Source organism: Gadus macrocephalus, chromosome 13 (assembly GCF_031168955.1).
Source record: "Gadus macrocephalus chromosome 13, ASM3116895v1".
In the NCBI taxonomy this organism is placed as follows: Eukaryota; Metazoa; Chordata; class Actinopteri; order Gadiformes; family Gadidae; genus Gadus; species Gadus macrocephalus.
In genome coordinates this window covers 8,431,011-8,448,371 of record NC_082394.1, presented here as the reverse complement: position 1 = coordinate 8,448,371, position 17,361 = coordinate 8,431,011, and the positions used below count along the sequence as shown (strand labels likewise).

The 17,361-nt window shown below is 40.6% G+C and overlaps 3 protein-coding genes across 3 annotated transcripts in view; all 3 read right to left on the bottom strand.

Annotated features, from left to right (window-relative positions):
- Nucleotides 1–1,533: 1,533 nt before the first annotated feature.
- On the bottom strand, nucleotides 1,534–6,727 carry LOC132471279 (odorant receptor 131-2-like). Its single transcript, XM_060070451.1, has 4 exons — nucleotides 6,074–6,727; nucleotides 5,344–5,482; nucleotides 3,026–3,451; nucleotides 1,534–2,614 (listed from the first exon to the last, which is right to left on the bottom strand). Exons 1-4 carry the CDS (start codon nucleotides 6,277–6,279, stop codon nucleotides 2,357–2,359), a joined length of 1,029 nt encoding a protein of 342 aa, XP_059926434.1. The 5' UTR covers nucleotides 6,280–6,727; the 3' UTR covers nucleotides 1,534–2,356.
- Nucleotides 6,728–9,796: 3,069 nt separating this feature from the next.
- On the bottom strand, nucleotides 9,797–12,629 carry LOC132471306 (odorant receptor 131-2-like). Its single transcript, XM_060070495.1, has 3 exons — nucleotides 12,350–12,629; nucleotides 11,889–12,008; nucleotides 9,797–10,761 (listed from the first exon to the last, which is right to left on the bottom strand). Exons 1-3 carry the CDS (start codon nucleotides 12,392–12,394, stop codon nucleotides 9,961–9,963), a joined length of 966 nt encoding a protein of 321 aa, XP_059926478.1. The 5' UTR covers nucleotides 12,395–12,629; the 3' UTR covers nucleotides 9,797–9,960.
- Nucleotides 12,630–16,661: 4,032 nt separating this feature from the next.
- LOC132471207 (odorant receptor 131-2-like) overlaps nucleotides 16,662–17,361 on the bottom strand; it is a 4,110-nt gene continuing 3,410 nt past the window's right edge. The window contains exon 3 of the mRNA XM_060070328.1: nucleotides 16,662–17,361. This exon is cut by the window's right edge and continues 190 nt beyond it. Within this exon, the coding sequence (XP_059926311.1) occupies nucleotides 16,766–17,361 (596 nt within the window). The 3' untranslated portion in view covers nucleotides 16,662–16,765.

The following is a 17,361-nucleotide window of genomic DNA, read 5'->3' as shown; positions in this document are numbered from 1 at the left end:
CTACACCAGGGATGGGCAACTGGCTGCCCGCGGGCCGCATACGGCCCGCATCCTCACTCAGTCAGGTTACCGTACATAGGTTACGATCCTGGAAGATTTTTTAGGTAGTGGCCATCCCCAAAATGCACCAGAATACAGGAATCGTATCTACCAAATTCAAAATTTTGTAGCTTCTCTCAGCTCACGTTTAGTTGAAGTGTGCAGTCATGTGGCCCTCTGATGGTTATGATGAAAAATGTGGCCCTCTTTATCATGAAAGTTGCCCATCCCTGGCCTACACTAACAGTAGCGATTGGCCCCAAAATGGCCTCGATACAGTTGGAAGTGGGTAGGGTCAATGCAACACATGGGGTCCTGGCTCGGTACCGACAGGGCCGGCTAAACCTCTTTAACAACGTATGTTCTCGTATGTTCTCCCCACGTTCTATGGGTTTCCTCTGGCTGCCCCAATTTCCTCTTGCACCAAAAAACATTCATGATACATTAATACTCCTGCATGTTCCCTTGACCAAGGCACAGGTAAAAATACAGGTTCAATATGTTATACAAACTATCAAATATCATTTTTTCTATCGGATAATAATAATGATTCAAATGTCATTACTGATTTATCATGAACCTATATTATACTCATGATAATAGGATATTATACAAAACAATATTTGCTACTTCAGTAAATAACATTCATTATCACAGTAATAAAGAAAGTACAATAATCTACATAATGTGATCATTATAATTCCGAAACCCTTAATCCTTACTGTTAATTATTTTAAAAGCTTAAGGACAGGGAGGATGGCTAACTGTAGACATTGACGCATGATATAGAGAAATTAAATGAGACAAAAAAAACGTGAATTGTGCAGTTGTGAATTGTAAATGCAGTAAATAGGTAAAAGGATTTAATCTTTGGTGTAAACTGCACCAAAAGATCAATACCTGAATAGTCTATATAATATTTAACACATTCATCTATAGATGTAAATAATATTAATAACATATTACAATAGTATATTTTTGGTGTAGAAACATATATCAATATTCTCTATAGTATTTGGTACAGCGATATGATACTAAATATAGTATAGTATATTATATTATATTATATTATATATTTATATATATATATCACAATATGATATTGTGGTTCTCACCTGTTGGGGTGGGTGACCAGAGAGTGTTTCAGCAACCGGCCGTAGTCCCACTTTTATAGACCCCACGCCCCACCCCTGATACCCACAACTCACAGATTATTTTAATGATGTGATGAGTTGATGTTATAATGTTGGGACTTTGGGGACTGTGGTGAAAGTTTCTATTAACTCCTGATGTTGTGATACAGAGATATTATGCAATGCCAGGACCTCAAACATTATGCAACATGAAGTATTTCTATAAACGTTTTATTAGCAGTATACAGCTCTCATATTTACAATATACATTATGATACATTATACTATATGATATGATTTGACAAAAGTGCATGATTAGTTTTCTTCTAATATAAGGTTTTTCTGAGTGTGTGTGTGTAGGTTTATATATGTGTGTGTGTGTGTGTGTGTGTGTGTGTGTGTGTGTTTGTGTTTGTGTTTGTGTTTGTGTGTGTGTGTGTGTGTGTGTGTGTGTGTGTGTGTGTGTGTGTGTGTGTGTGTGTGTGTGTGTTATGTTTGTATTTTAAATAAATACAACTTTAATTTGAGTCTCATCTTAGCAAGACGTCAATGGTAGTGTTGTACCATAATGACTAGGTAGGTCTATCAGCCTCTTAAATTGTTTTAGCTTGGGTTAGTTTGAGTAAAGGTGTAATTTGTATTTATGATCCAACTTGTGAAAACGTACATCAGCAAAAGAAACCCATGAGACTTGAGACTTGACCAAGAGACAAAACAATTACACAATTACACAACAATAGGCACATTGGAGCATATTGGTATGAATTGCTAGGCTACAAATGCATTATAGATTAGAATCATTGGGCAAACATTAATATATTGTCACCAATCGCAATGCCAACATCAGAATTTAGCTTGGAAGCTCTAGTGTCACAGCTCTAGACAAAAACACAACTTTGGGTTCACTGGCAGTAAAACATACCCCTAGGAATTCAAAGAATCAAGAAACTCTGTATCTCATCCATGCCTCCAACACATAGTCTTTGTACTCTGTATTAAACCTTAAGGACTTTTTTTCAAAGACTAAAAAGGGAAAAAATCCAATCACTTTTTTCTTCTGATTTCTTTACATAGAGTCTAGAGGTCCTTGTGATTCCTTGTTGTCCAGGTAACTGTGCCTGACAAAGAAGAGAAGTCCACCCGACAGGGTGGCACAGTTCCTCCCCCACTCAACACAGAGGTTCTTACTTGACCTTGGGGGTGACCTTAATGGGCAGGGGCCGGACTCTGCCAGCTCTTCCTGTCCGACAGGTGAGGTAGCGGATCCAGTACCTTCTGAAGTTCTCGTCCCGGAAGCCATAGATGATGGGGCTGAGGAACCGGGGTATGATGTAGACGAGCAGGAAGAAGACGTAGCGGATCTCCAGGCTCAGGTGGGGGAACTGAGTGATCAGCGACGCCTGCAGCGAAGGAACCACGAACGCTAGCAGGCACAGCATCAGCTAGCCGGACAGAGAGCACACAGTGACAGGCTGTTACGTTATGTTACCCAGACAACACATAGTGACAATGTGTTATGCTACGTTACCCAGACAGAACATAGTGACAGTGTGCTATGCTACATTACCCAGACAGCATATATTGAGAGTCCGTTATGTTACGTTAGCCAGACAACACATATTGAGAGTCTGTTATTATGTAATGCTATGTTATGTTACGTTAGCCAGACATCACATTGTTGCAATCTATTATAGTTTGGTATGCTATGAAAGGGTTTGTTATGTTATCAAATGCAGTCTTTCATTATGGTATGGTATAGGCTATACATACAAAAGAAACACGTCTTAAGACAAACAAAACGGTAATTCCGTAATTCTCTCAGATGGTGGTTTGGCGGTCCTGTGGACGCTCACCTGCGCTCCGTGCAGCAGCACGGTGTTGCGCGCCCGCTTGACGGACGCCAGCGTGGTGGAGGCGGCCTGGGCGGCCATCATGATCTTACAGTAGGTGTACAGCAGCGTCAGTGCCACAAAGGACAGGTAGCTGCCGTCAAACACGCAGTTCTTGTAGTAGATGGAGCGGTCCCTGAAGAGCAGCGAGTGGTCGCAGAACATGGACGAGGAGAAGAACTCTGGCGGCTCCTTGGCCAGGGTGATGAAGAGGTCGGTGAGCGGGGGGGCCGCCGTGAGGAGGAGGATGACCCAGATGAGGAGGAAGGTGCGGCGCGCGGTGCAGACGTGGCCGTAGTGCAGGGGGTAGCAGATGGAGAGGTAGCGCTCCACCGACATGCCCGCCAGGATGAGAGGGGTGGAGCGAGTGGTGAGCACCGCGGTCATCACCTGCACCGGGGGGAAGGCTTGAACCAGGACGTACCAACCCTAACCAACCCGCCTGGACCTAACCAACCCTAACCAACCCGCCTGGACCTAACCAACCCTAACTAACACTGGCTAACACTGGCCCTAACTAACCCTGACCCTTATAAATCCCTAGCTAACCTTCACCCTAACTAACTCTTACAGACCCTAACTAACCCTGGATCTAACCAACCCTAACTTACCTTGAACCTTATAAAACCCTAGCTAACCTTGACCCTAACTAACCCTTACAGACCCTATCTCACCCTGGACCTAACCAACCCTAACTTACCCAGAACCTTATAAAACCCTAGCTAACCTTGACCCTAACTAACCCTTACTGACACTAACTAAGCCCGGACCTAACCAACCCTGACTTACCCTGACCCTTACAAACTCTGGACCTGTCTAACCCGTACTAACGACCCTAACCCTAAACTTAACCCTAAACCTAAACCTTACTAACCAAACTAACCCTGGACCTATCTCACCCTTACCAACGCCAACATATTTAAAGTAACCCTGGTCCTAATTTACCCTAACCAATCCTAACTAACCCTAAACTTAACAAACCCCTAACTCACCCTTAATATCACTGCATAACCCTAACCCTAGAACTAACTCACTTTAATGTACCATTTCTAACTAAACCTGACCTTAACTAACCCTTACCATAAATAACCCTTAACCTAAACCTATCAAACACTGACCAGTGTGAATTTACCCTTAATCTTGATCTAACAAAGCTAAAACAAAACATTAAAACTCAACTCAATTAACCTTAAATGTAGGTGTTAGATTAGAAATGGTTAAATGTAGGTATTAGACCAGAGAGGTTGAGTTGATGGATGGGGTAAAACATTGTTAAATCCAGATTACAGCTGGTTAAAGTGAGATTAGAGAATTTTACGGTTAGGATTAAGTTTAGAGATGGTTTATGTAAGATATTATGTTAGAAGTTAGGCATTATGTTAGAGATGGTTATGGTAAGACTAAAGGTGTTTACGGTTAGGTTAGAGGTGGTCAAGGATTGTTAGGGTTGGAGATTTTTAGGGTGAGATAAGGGATGGTTAAAGGTCCCTCATTACACGGGTCTTTTCAGCGTTCCGTTCACTTGCATGGGCACTTCACAACTTCCGGCGGTCAATTATTTTTGGATAATTCATTGGCAACGGATGAATAATGACCGCTGTCAAGGTAAACAAAAGGACTTTTTGCCTTTGGTATCACTCCGCACGTAGTCCGGTAACTTGTCAATGTAATAAGCGGGATATGTATCAACCCAAGCGCTGTCGGTTGCTAAGCGTCTTGGGCGGACTATTTCTCTGCTGATCAACACTATGAATGCTGATAACAAACACATTGTAAATAAATTGTTTCGTTTTGGCAAGTAGCCGTGTAATAAGCGGGATAATGTGTAGAACTTTGCCGGTCATTATCGTAAAATAAGCCCCTTCATGGCGAAGCAAGACACCTCCGCTGTCCGTCGGTGTCCTGTTCGCCCTGTCGGGGCTTATTTTCTCGATAATGACCGGCGTTCTATACATTATCCCTTACATATTATACCACCAGGTGTGATTGCCACCAGCCATTACAAGCCGTTTTGAAAATCTGCCTCTTCTGAAATCACAAGTGGGCGTGTCCACCTAGATGTACGACAGATGGATGAGCAACGTTTGCTACACTCCACTGGGTAGGCTGGTAGACTGATCGATCCAGCACACACCCAGGTGGACACGCCCACTTGTGATGTCAGAAGAGGCAGATTTTCAAAACGTCTTGAAATGGCTAATCACACTCACACCTGCTGGTATAATATGGGACCTTAAAGGTTAGCGATGGTTAGGTTAGAGATTGTCAGCGTTGTTTCCTACCAGGATGCAGCAGACGCTGGCGTGGATCTGTCTGAAGATGTAGCTCACCACGTACAGGGTGGTCACCAGGCTGAGCTGCATGGCGTCGTTCACCACCATGCAGATAAACATGATGTAACGCGGGTCCTCGTAGAAAACCCTGGGAACAAACAACAACAACAACATGATGTAACGCGGGTCCTCGTAGAAAACCCTGGGAACAAACAACAACAACAACAACATGATGTAACGCGGGTCCTCGTAGAAAATCCTGGGAACAAACAACAACCACATCATGATGTAACGCTGGTCCTCGTAGAACACTCAGGGACACAAACAACGACAACAACCACATCATGATGTAACGCTGGTCCTCGTGGAACAACAACATCAAGGGTTGGTATAATGGGTTATCTGTCTGACGCCAAGAGAAAAAGTTTGACCCCTGATGTCCAAAGGCCTTCTCCTAAATTACTTGGATCTAGTGTTTACATCATCATCGTCATCGTCATCGTCATCATCGTCATTGTCATCGTCATCATCATCAACATCATCATCATCATCATCATCATCATCACCATCATCATCACCATCATCATCATACCACTGCAGGGAGGGTAACTTAATCAACTGTATTCTTCTGCAGTATAACTAACTAACTAACTAACACCTAATATGTGTGTTTGTATGTGTGCGTTTGTGTGCTTCTGTTTGCGTGCTTGCGTGTGTGTGTGTGTGTGCGTGTGTGTACCTGTGTTTCATGAAGGTGTACACCATGGTGCCGTTAATGACGTTGAGGACGAGCCAGACGAGCATTGCCACTATGTTCTTTGTCATGGCATTGGTGAAGCTGTCTTTAGGGAACCCAACAGCGCCCCCGGGCTGCATGGAGCTGCTATTACCTGTTAGCAGCTCCATGGGACTCAGGGAGGAGTTGGACATCATCATCATCCTCATTGTTCTCACCTGCTATGAAAGAGGTAATAACAAGTGCAGGCAGGGACAGTACCCATCAATCAAAGGTCCTGTCTCCCTGAGGTCTAGTCTCAAGATCCCATAGCACTCGTCGATAGTAGGGCTGCAAACCCTGTTGTCCTGGCTCTGTGTCTCCAAGTTCTTTCAAATAAATCGTCCTTTACAGTGGAGTCTCCTAATTTAAGTTACTTTAAGCGAGTGGCGAAAACAAATTACTCTTCTGTAAAAAAATAAATAAATCTGTAAAGTGCTAAGATAAAATAAAACAAAACGTACTCCAAACATTGATAAATGTTGAAGCATTGATCAAGTAAAGTAGAATAGGATTAATACGGACTATACAAGTTCATCGTAGAGTTTAAACGAATCATGTATCAAGCACAGGAAGACAGTGTAGAAGAACTCACAGATTTATCTGTGCACCTATTCATCTCCCCTCCCCTCCATCCTTTCAGCAGTGCCCGGGGCCATTCAGCTGTTGGCCCATCACGTCTTCTTAAAGAGAAGCAGACCACCGGTAGGTAAAAACACAAAATCATCAATGTTTTCTATTAGATCAAAAGATGTAGGCATATCTGTATGATTGTATAATACATAATTACATGGTTTTTCAGTTTGTTGCATTAAATTTGGTTTAAGTGAAATCATAATGACATGCATTTAAGCCGACAAAATATATATATTATATATATATAAATATATATTTCATAAAACTATATTTAAATATTCATGCATATCAGCAACACTGCAGCCACACATTGCTTGTCCACCTTCTGTAAATTGTCAGTTGTATGCTGACGACACGGTCATCTATTTACATTCTAAAAAGAAGAAAGGAGTTGCAGATGAACTATCAGCTGTCATGGTTAATGTTTCTAACTGGTTGACCAGTTCATGTTGACATCTCAATATTAGTAAGTCTGTATGTTTCAAAGTCTGCAAATAAAGATCCTGAGCCTGCTGTGTTATTAGCAGGGAGAAAGTTTATAGTTATGAATCCAAATAAGTATCTTGGGATAGTAATTGACTGGTTGTGAACAGAATCAAATTAAATTTCAACAATTTAAGATATATAAAGAATAAATTAACAACTGAAGCATTCTAAATTGTACATGCTTTGAAAACACTAGATAAGAAATAAAATGCTGATTGTGACATTGCAACCTTTTAGCAAAATATGGTTTCCTATACTGGGAAAACATGATCAAGTTTGCAGATATATTAGTAGCATACAAGATCTTCCATGGCTTATCCCCACCTCCACTTAGTGAGATCATCAAACACAAAATATACACAAAATACATCCACAAGCTGGGGAGGGGACTGCAAAATACCATACAGAAAAACATATTTTGCTCAGTCAGCCTTCTCTTATCGAGCAGCACACACCTGGAACTCCATACCAATTGAATTTAGGAATAATACGAACGTAAACAATTTCACCAAATCCATAAAGCAATGGCTACTGGACAAACAAACATGTGACCATAGTTCATGTATTACCTTGAGTGTGGTATTGCTTAACTCCTTCTTGTCTGTGATTGTGAGCTTACTAACTGTTTATGTTTAGCCATTTAATGTATTTTTTTTGTTATTCTCTTCCTTTTTAATCCTTTTATTCTGGCATGTTAGGGTTTTCTGGCATTAGGTCTTTGTCATCTTAGTTTGTGTCCTTGTCCATGTAATGTCAATGTCAATCATCGGTCTAACTATATGTTGTGCTTGCTTTTATGCTTTTGTTTGTTCTCTCTAACATTAACCTGCCAGGGACTACAGATGAAAAAAAGTTTGAATAACTAAATCTGGTACATTTACATGTAGAATGGGCAAGTTAATTAATGTACACTGTCCCTTTTAAATAAATAAATAAATAAATAAACAAACAGATATTTGACACATTATAAATGTCGCCTTATTATTATGCTGCAATAGGAATTTGTGACAATATAAATGTTACTGTATTGTTATGTTACAATATTAATCTGGCACAATATAAATGGTCAAATAGTGTTATCTTACAATATTAATATGGGACATATATACATGTCAATATACATGTTTAAATATTATTATATTACAATATTCAAATGTTACAATATTATTATGCGACAATATAGAGCAACAACAACCCTCTGAAACTTCTTTCTTATAAAAATATGTCTTGCAAAATTAATCTGCACAAGTAACACCAAAGCTGAAATAACAAAAAAAGAAGACATAATGACTAGCTATAAGACATGGGAACAGGCAGGGTTCGACAATGAAACTTAAAATGAGGACCCATCAAGGCGTATCTGATTACAAATACAATTTATAATAGACTACTTTAACCAAAGCAGTGAATGAATGCAGGCTGTATTCATGATGAAAGACCAAGGGAAGTCTTACCTGGAGATGGGCTTACACTGACTGAGACACCAACCCCTGGCTCATGTCTCTTTTAAGCACGTCAGGACGTATGGTTGTATATGTTAGACTTCAATTGATGTATGTGTGTGTGTGTGTGTGTGTGTGTGTGTGTGTGTGTGTGTGTGTGTGTGTGTGTGCGTGTGTGCGTGTGTGTGTGTGTGTGTGTGTGTGTGTGTGTGTGTGTGTGTGTGTGTGAGTGTGTATGTGGCTGTGTGTGTATGTACATATTGGTTGTGAGGTTGGGGACTGTAAGAAGCTGAAATTATTCTAGTTTGGTAGAGAAATATAAGAAACAGATTTGGGAGTCCAATACATTTTATTTCTAAAGGTCTTGAACCAGTTATTATGAAAGGACATGACCACAGATACATAGAGGAGTTTAGTGGAGTTTATCTCTTGATCACAGTTACATTTAGATTATTGTCAACCTGAGTACGGTTGAAGTTAAAGGTTAAAAATGCTTTACGGGCCCAAATTGTCCAGAAAGGGTTATATTCAAGAGGATGGTTGTAGGAAAGATAACTAAAAACAATAATAAAAAAGAAGGGTTGAGTTCATCTCAGAAATTTTTTGTTTTGGGGACATCATTTAAAAAAAGAATTTAAGACCCCTTTGAAAGAATAAACAATTATTACCCTAGAGGTGAATAGTTACCACCTCTAGGGGTCATCATTATGCCTTCTCAAAAACGCTCACCCTATTTCTATAACGTATATGTTTGAAAAACCAACTTGGGTTAATCTGGCTCCAGTATACTGATCTTCTTAACTATAGAATTTTGAACATTTTTGATGATTTAGAATTCAGCCACAAAGTAACCTGTGCAAGAGGCAATACAATCATAAACATTAAGTTAATGTTCCAAAAAAACAATAGAAAGAATCATGAATAAATATGGTATTCTTTATTGCTCCAAATATAAATATTAACAGTGCGTGTATGACACTATGTTGAACTCTGAGTTGTTCTGTTCTGTTTGTGTGTGTATGTCTGTGGTGTATGTGTTTGAGTGTGTGTGCGTGTGCGTGTGCGTGTGTGTGTGTGTATGTGTGTGTGTGTACATGTGAATGTCTGTTATAATGGCTGAGCTGTGTGTTTTTTATAACAGACAGTGAAGAGCACATGTATTCATCAACAATGATTTTGGTGTTCCTATCAACATTATGTTTTTTTTACACTATTTACAAACAATATTTATCTCTACCAATGTTACTTGATCCCCTGAATCGAAATTGGAACATTTTTACGAAATCCTCACAAAGTCCCATTCCCTTTCTGCAATCCGACCCTGCAACCCCCGACAAAGTACTTCCTGAGGTGATTCCTGAACTTCTTGTCCCGCACGCCATAGATGATGGGGCTGAGGAACCGCGGCAGCATGTAGACGACGAGGTAGTTGGCGAATCGGATCTCCAGGATGCGGCCGGGGAAGATGAGGTGCAGGATGATCTCCACGCTGGGTGAGATGTAGGACAGCATGCACATGGCCAGCTGCGAGCCGTGCAGCAAGATGGTGTTCTGGGCTCGCCGGGCCGACGTCTTCTCGGTGGAGTGGGCCCGGGCGGCAAACAGGATCCTGAGGTAGGTGTACACCAGCGTGAGGAACACGCAGGCGAAGTACAGCCCGTCGAAGGCCTGCCGCTTGTACGCCAGCACGGGGTCCTTGAAGATGTTCTGCCGCAGGCAGAACACCGACTCGTGGAAGAAGCTCAGTGGCTCGTTGGCCAGGGTGACGAAGAGGTCGGTGATGTCGGGCACCACGGATATGAGCCAGATCAGCCCGATGAGGAAGTAGGTCTTCCGCACCGTGCAGACCTGGGCGTGGCGCAGCGGGTCACAGATGGCGATGTATCGCTCGATGGCCATGCTGGCGAGGTTGACGGGCGTGTTGCGGGTGGTGAAGACGGCCAGCAGGATGAAGAAGCAGCAGAAGGAGACGTTGATCCTGTAGTATACGTAGCTGAGGATGAAGAGCATGATGGTGACGGTCAGCTGCACCGCATCGTTGATCACCATATGGATGAAGAGGATGTAGCGGGGGTCTTCGTAGAACACCTGAGGAGGGGGGGGAAACATCATGTGTCTGTCGAGAGCCCCTGGTCTGAGCATCACGTATCTGCAGACTTCCTGGTCGTCACATCACATGTTTGTAAACTTCCTGGTCTAAACGTCACGTATCTGCAGACTTCCTGGTCTAAACGTCACGTATCTGCAGACTTCCTGGTCCAAAAGTCACGTATCTGCAGACTTCCTGGTCTAAACGTCCCGTATCTGCAGACTTCCTGGTCTAAACGTCACGTATCTGCAAACTTCCTGGTCTAAACGTCACGTATCGATAGACCTCTTGGTCTACGCATCCCGTATCTGTAGACTTCCTGGTCTATACATGACTGTAGACTTAATGGCCTAAACATCATCTATCTGTAAACCTGCTGGTCAAAACATCACATATCTGTAGGCATCCTGATCCAAACATCATATTTTTTGTCAACTTTCCGGTCTAAACATCCCGTTCTATTTCATGTAGGCTACGCTGTCTAGGCTTCGCCTTATGGGCTTGTAGATATGGCTTACAGATATGTCCCGTGCGCGCGCACGGGACATATCTGTAGACTTCCTGGTATAATCATCTACAGTACACTTCCTGGTCTCAACATCACTCGCGCCGGACAACAGGATGTTAGTTTGATTTTGGATGCGCGAGCGGGAGGCAGCAAATGAAGCTAGAAAATGCTTTTCCTGCAGAAAATCCAGTGAGTGCTGCAGTGCAAAGCGAGGTTAAAGATACGTTTTTAGTCAAGCCAAATACTTTAAGACATGAAGAAATGTTAAAAGGTTTAAATCAAGTGAAGGGATTTGAATAGAGTCTAAATGGAGTAAACAATGTTAACATGCACGCTATTTAAAAAAAGTAAACAGTTGGAAACAAATAAAGTGCAGAGTTAAACAAATACCTAATGTGATCAAGTTTGAATACATTTGAGATAAAATATAGAAGAAATTAGCTTTTCTGATAAAATTTGAAATGGTTAAGTTCAGTGTTTGTGTGTGTGTGTGTGTGTGTGTGTGTGTGTGTGTGTGTGTGTGTGTGTGTGTGTGTGTGTGTGTGTGTGTGTGTGTGTGTGTGTGTGTGTGTGTGTGTGTGTGTGTGTGTGTGAGTGTGTGTGTGGGCCTGTGTGTACCTGGTGTCTGAAGAAGGTGGCCACCACACTGCCGTTGATGTAGCTCAGCAAAAGCCAAACCAGAACCACCACAAGGTTCTTCACAACGGCAGAAGTCAGGGTGTCCCTTACCAAAATCCACTGGGGGGGAGAGGAAACAAGGGCACATATGAATCATATTAATATGATCATATGAATGAATATTAATGATTTCCTCTCTGCCTCTCTCGTTCTCCGTAAGAGAGAGAGGCTATTTCTGTGTAGTTTTTTCGATATTCAATTGAAAATATCTCCTTTAAAGACACGGCAGGGGAGGACATTAGGCCCGGAAAGGGGCAGACAAAGGACATCAAAGACACCGAGGCATGACAGTCGGTCGAAAAACAGTACGAACGCACGCATGCAGGATGTTGCACCACAGATTTTTTATTATTACAAAAGCTATTAAAGAGAGGAGTGGTCAAAGGACAGTATAATCAGACCTGCACGGAAGTAATGTTGTCTCCAAGCCCGAATGAAGAGTTCATCCTTCAAAACAGCACCTTGGAGAGAGACAAGGGGAGAACATGAGAGTGAGAGGGAGAGACAGAGCAAGAGATAGGTAGAGAGACATTTAGAGAGAATAAGAAGGAGAGAGAGGTATAGAAAGACATATTGAGAGAGTTGTAGGGGGAACGTTACCGACAATTAATGTCGGCCCTGGCAAAACTAAATGTTTTTGATGTTTTATCTTGCCAACAAAGTTTTGTTCTGAAACCGAAATAACACTTGATGAGCTTTCAGCAAAGTGCTGGATTCGGAGTTGGGCTTATTAGTACGCTATCGAGATAGTATATAACAAACTGGACAGTATATTTTCACTAAAAGAAGAAAAAACAACTGCCTTTAAAGCTTTTGTTTCAATTAAGTTTTTTCGTTGCCCAACGATGCATCACCCATTTCGTGGCTATGTTTGGTTCTAGGCCTTTCCAATGGCTTCCAGGGGCTTTCTGGTCTGCCCTTGCTGATGCCCACCAGATCTAAAACAAACAGAATTTTCAGACTAATTGCAGTTTGCAATTTGTCTGGCGAAGATTATGTTAGGTTTGGCTTCAATGCATATGAAATCATTGGCAATGCTGGCAAAGGCTGAAAGCTCAATATGTGTTGACTGCTTAAGAGAGAGAGAGAGAGAGAGAGAGAAAGAGAGAAAAAGAGAGATTGACAGATGGATTGAGAGATAGACAGAAGATTCAGGGATTGACTTGATTTTAATTATCTTTTTCGAATAAGCAAATATAAAGATTATAGCTATTTTATCCTGCTCTGCATCTACAACGGTATTTTACTTTATTTTCTAACAAAACTGTTACATCAGGATTATATCTAAACTGAATCAAGAGGGAGATGGAGAGAGACGGATAGACAGAGAGAGCCGGAGAATAGTTACATTGCAAAGAGAAGAGCCTTCCCGTACCAAGTAATCATTCACCCCACAACCCCATTAACAGTGAATAAAAAACAAAAAATGATGATAATAATGATGAATAATAATAATAATTACTCCAATCCTTGTAGCGTTCAACCAACCAAAGCGAGATAATGTCACCCCACTCTACATCCTACCTCACTGGCTCTCTGAAGCTGCCAGCATCACGTTAAAACCAAGATCCTGATGGTCTATGGGTCTGCCCTCACCCATATCACATCTCTTATCTGTCCCTACTCCGACCTTATGCTCCCTAACCCAGTCCCTTAATCTGTAACCTCCACTGCATGGATCTCACACTCAAGTCTCTTTTCATGTTGTACCTGGAGGATGAGAAGAGCTACCAAGCTCCATCATATCCGTCCCTCTCAACCTTCATTGCATATCTTCTACATGCTCTTCTGTAATTATGTTGTGTTGTTCTAATTTACCAATTAAGTTATGGGCAATGATGGATCACAAACCTTTTTTGCTTTCAAATCATCTCTAAATCCTATATTTCTGATGACCCCTACATTGTGTTTTTTATTCTGGTTTAATATTCAATTGTTTAAACTCACTATTACATATCTCTGGATTAATAAATAACAATTTATATAAATAAACATAAATCGATTTTTGAAAATAAAAAAAACATTACAATTGAACAATGATAATCAGTTTTTTGAACAAGATAAGTTTATTACCTTGTTTTTTCTTATTCCTGAAACAAAACATTTGAAAGCCGGCAAAAATAAATATATGTAGTCAAGTGGTTTTCCTCTGGTCTTGCCTCAGGACCCACATGTGTCATTAGCCATCACCGGTGTCATCAGTCATAATTCAATAATCTTCACCCAAAAAACATTAGACCAGTATTGCATGAATCAACAATGCGTTCATGTAGGCCTACTTTTAAAAATAGAACGAACAAAAGGCTTCAGGAATTGGGGCTAGCTCAATGAAATAGTATGACATTGAAACACAAATGAATATCGAAACATCAGTTAAAAAATGGGCTTTGTTCTAAAGATTAAGGTTTGGCATAAGCTCCTATACCAACTCTAAATGCCCTTGCGACTCACTCATCGATCACGACCCACAGTAATGTGTATGGAATAAATATTTAAAATTTTTCACACAGCACGCAGAGAAAGTAAACTGAGTATACCTCTACTTTACCGCAAGGTAAACTACAGGCTTACCTCTCCCCCACTCACCTGTGGCCTGAGAAGACAGTCACCTAGCAGCAAGACACCTTATATACATTACATAGCAGAGAAATCCCTGTGGTGACACCAGTAAGCAAAATAACAGTAAAATAACAACTAAGTGTTGTCCTGAAACAGCTGTAGTATTTCACCAGTATTCAGCATTGAAAAGTGTTACCATAATAAAGTATTACAGTTTGTCCTCAAACAGCTTTCATACTGTACCAGTATTCACAACATTTCCATGTTTCCATAATTATAGTATTAAATAACAGATTAATACATGTTATCAGTTAACAGTAGCAATTTTAAAATTGCAATTTAAAATACATGGTGTTAACCATCAACCAACAGATTTATATCGCCATGCAATAGAATATTAAATATGTAATAAATAATTGATTTGTTTAATCATATATTTTAATTACCCTCCAGATCGTTGTATCAAAATATAAAACATGAAAAAGTTTTCATTTATTTATTTACGTTGTTAAAAACCCCAAAGATATATACCAGTTCATGCTTTCTTGATGAACTTAATAATTTGAACCTTCAGATTAGTCCTATAATTATACCAATAGGAACAGGTGGTCAGAAATGTGATTTAATTTAGTATTATCTGTCTGGGCCAGCATTTCACTGCCCATAGCAAAACGTCTGAATCCCTGCAGAGTGGTACTGTAGTTTGTGTGGATCACACATGTGGTTTGTTTTGAGGACTATTTGAAATTATTTAATCTCAGAACTCGGTAGCAAAAAGTATTCATATATATTTTTTTTTTTTGGTGTTGGTGTTTGTTGAGGCAGCGTGCAAGCAATTGGAAATGCACCCTAACATTATCTTCAATCAGTAAAAACAAAAAATTTAACAACTGGCCTCCGCAACATTTACATCAAAAGGCAAGTGATCGACCAGTTTAGCTAAATGGGTAATAACCAGCACTGGAAGACAGGGATCCATGATATACAGCAAGGAGGTATAACAGCAGGTATCCACAAGCTCTCACCTAACATGGCAGATATAAAGAAATTAATCATCATTTATTTTAACACGGCTAAACCTTTTGTTCCACCAAAAATAACTTAAAAAGGTTTTGGACAGTGTGAGGAGTGCCAGCAGGTATTCACATCTGCCATGATAAAATATCTTCATGTTTAATGTCAAACTGCTTGTAAATAATATCTATGTAAAGTAAAGTTCAAAGTGAAGTCATGTGAATACTAAACCTACGCAAACTTATATCATTTTATATTAGTCTGGTCGATACTAGTCCTATGTGAATAAATATGTAACTTACCTTATTTAAGTGTTTTAAATCTCTCGGTTCTAAAAATCACAATGCTAAAATAAAGACGTTTTCTCCATTTAAACAGACGTAAACAGTACGAGAGATCTAGGCAACTGTAAAACCACCAAAGATAGCTTTGTCAGGAATCACTCATGTCATCGATTTAACGATTAATTACATTAAATTGTTATACAATTTCATTTGGCGGTATGGTTTCACTCTTTTGCTGTTCTTCCATGTCATACAAATGTCAGATACAAAATACCAACATTGTACCAACATTTGGAAGCAGGTAGTACTATAAAATCCCCCATGGGGTCAATCAGATATCTCAACCCATTGTTTAGCTTAGATGAGATATAAAGCAGAAGCGAGGTGGATGAAATTATGCTCATCCTACTTAACTTTGCATAGCATGTGTTTTAGATGGATGCCCTTAAATTGACCAACTGTCAGTGTCAGTTTGGATTGAACCGCGTTTGGGGTCAGCTGATATAGGGGGCACATGACTAGCGTGTCCCACTAGAACCAGATACCCACATCTGGGTTTCTCAGTTTACCAATATAAAGCAAGGTTGCGCAGATGCATGTAAAACACATTTCTAATATTAATCATGAGAAACCACGGCCTACGTCTACATCCATTCTCGGAGATTGTGAAAAACCATTGATGTGGTACAAATCTTAAACAATGTGTGCCTTTGCACTTGAAGCCAAGAGCTCTTGCTAATCTCCCCTAAGTTTAAGCAGGCTGAGATGGTTGTTGTTGTGCCATTCATTTAAACAGAAGCTGTTTTTTTGTAATTGTTTAATGCATTTGCACGGATGTACGAATGATTTTGGTTTTTGATTAGTGAAACATTATTGTATCAAATACAATGTTGAATTTTTCCTGTCACAGTATATTTCTGGATAAAAGACTCACTAGTTGTTTTGTTATTGAGAAGCTGACTATGTGATTGCTATGACGTTTTGTTTGTTTGTGCTTACTTTACACATCAGGTATCTCTTGAGATAATTCCGGAACGTTTTATCTCTTACTCCATAAATGATGGGGCTTAGGAAACGTGGCATGATCTGAACAAAGACGTAGAAGGTGAAGACAAAGGCAAGTTTTTGCTGGGGGAAAAGGTAAAATAGGGCCGTCTCAGACATGGGCACTATGTAATTCATCATGCAGAGCAGGAGCTGGAAGCCATGCAGAAGCAGAGTGTTCCTCGCCTTCTTCACATCTGCGTTGGCCGTCTTGGCCGCGAACAGAACATTGAAATAGGTGAAGAACAAGGTTAGCCAGACCACAACTAGACAGATGATGTGGGAGGTGTTCCTCTTCTGGATGCCCCCTCTGAAGACCATGTCCCGGGTGCAGAACACCCTGCTATGAAAGAAGCTTGGAGGCTCCAGTATCACGAGCAGGAAGATGTCGGGTAGGATGGAGATGGCACTCGCCCCCCAAATCAAACCTATCAGGATGTAGGTTCTCTTCACAGTGCAAATCTGTAGGTAACGCATAGGGAAGCACACAGCTACATAGCACTCCACTGCCA

Coding starts and splice junctions, on each gene's coding strand:
- LOC132471306 (XM_060070495.1), bottom strand. CDS start 12,394: ATGAACTCTTCATTCGGGCTTGGAGACAACATTACTTCCGTGCAG. Junction 12,009..12,349: donor ACAACATTACTTCCGTGCAG/GTCTGATTATAC, acceptor TCTCCCCCCCAG/TGGATTTTGGTAAGGGACAC. Junction 10,762..11,888: donor CCACCTTCTTCAGACACCAG/GTACACACAGGC, acceptor CCCCCTCCTCAG/GTGTTCTACGAAGACCCCCG.
- LOC132471279 (XM_060070451.1), bottom strand. CDS start 6,279: ATGAGGATGATGATGATGTCCAACTCCTCCCTGAGTCCCATGGAGCTG. Junction 5,483..6,073: donor TACACCTTCATGAAACACAG/GTACACACACGC, acceptor GTTTGTTCCCAG/GGTTTTCTACGAGGACCCGC. Junction 2,615..3,025: donor TGCTGCTGCACGGAGCGCAG/GTGAGCGTCCAC, acceptor CTGTCCGGCTAG/CTGATGCTGTGCCTGCTAGC.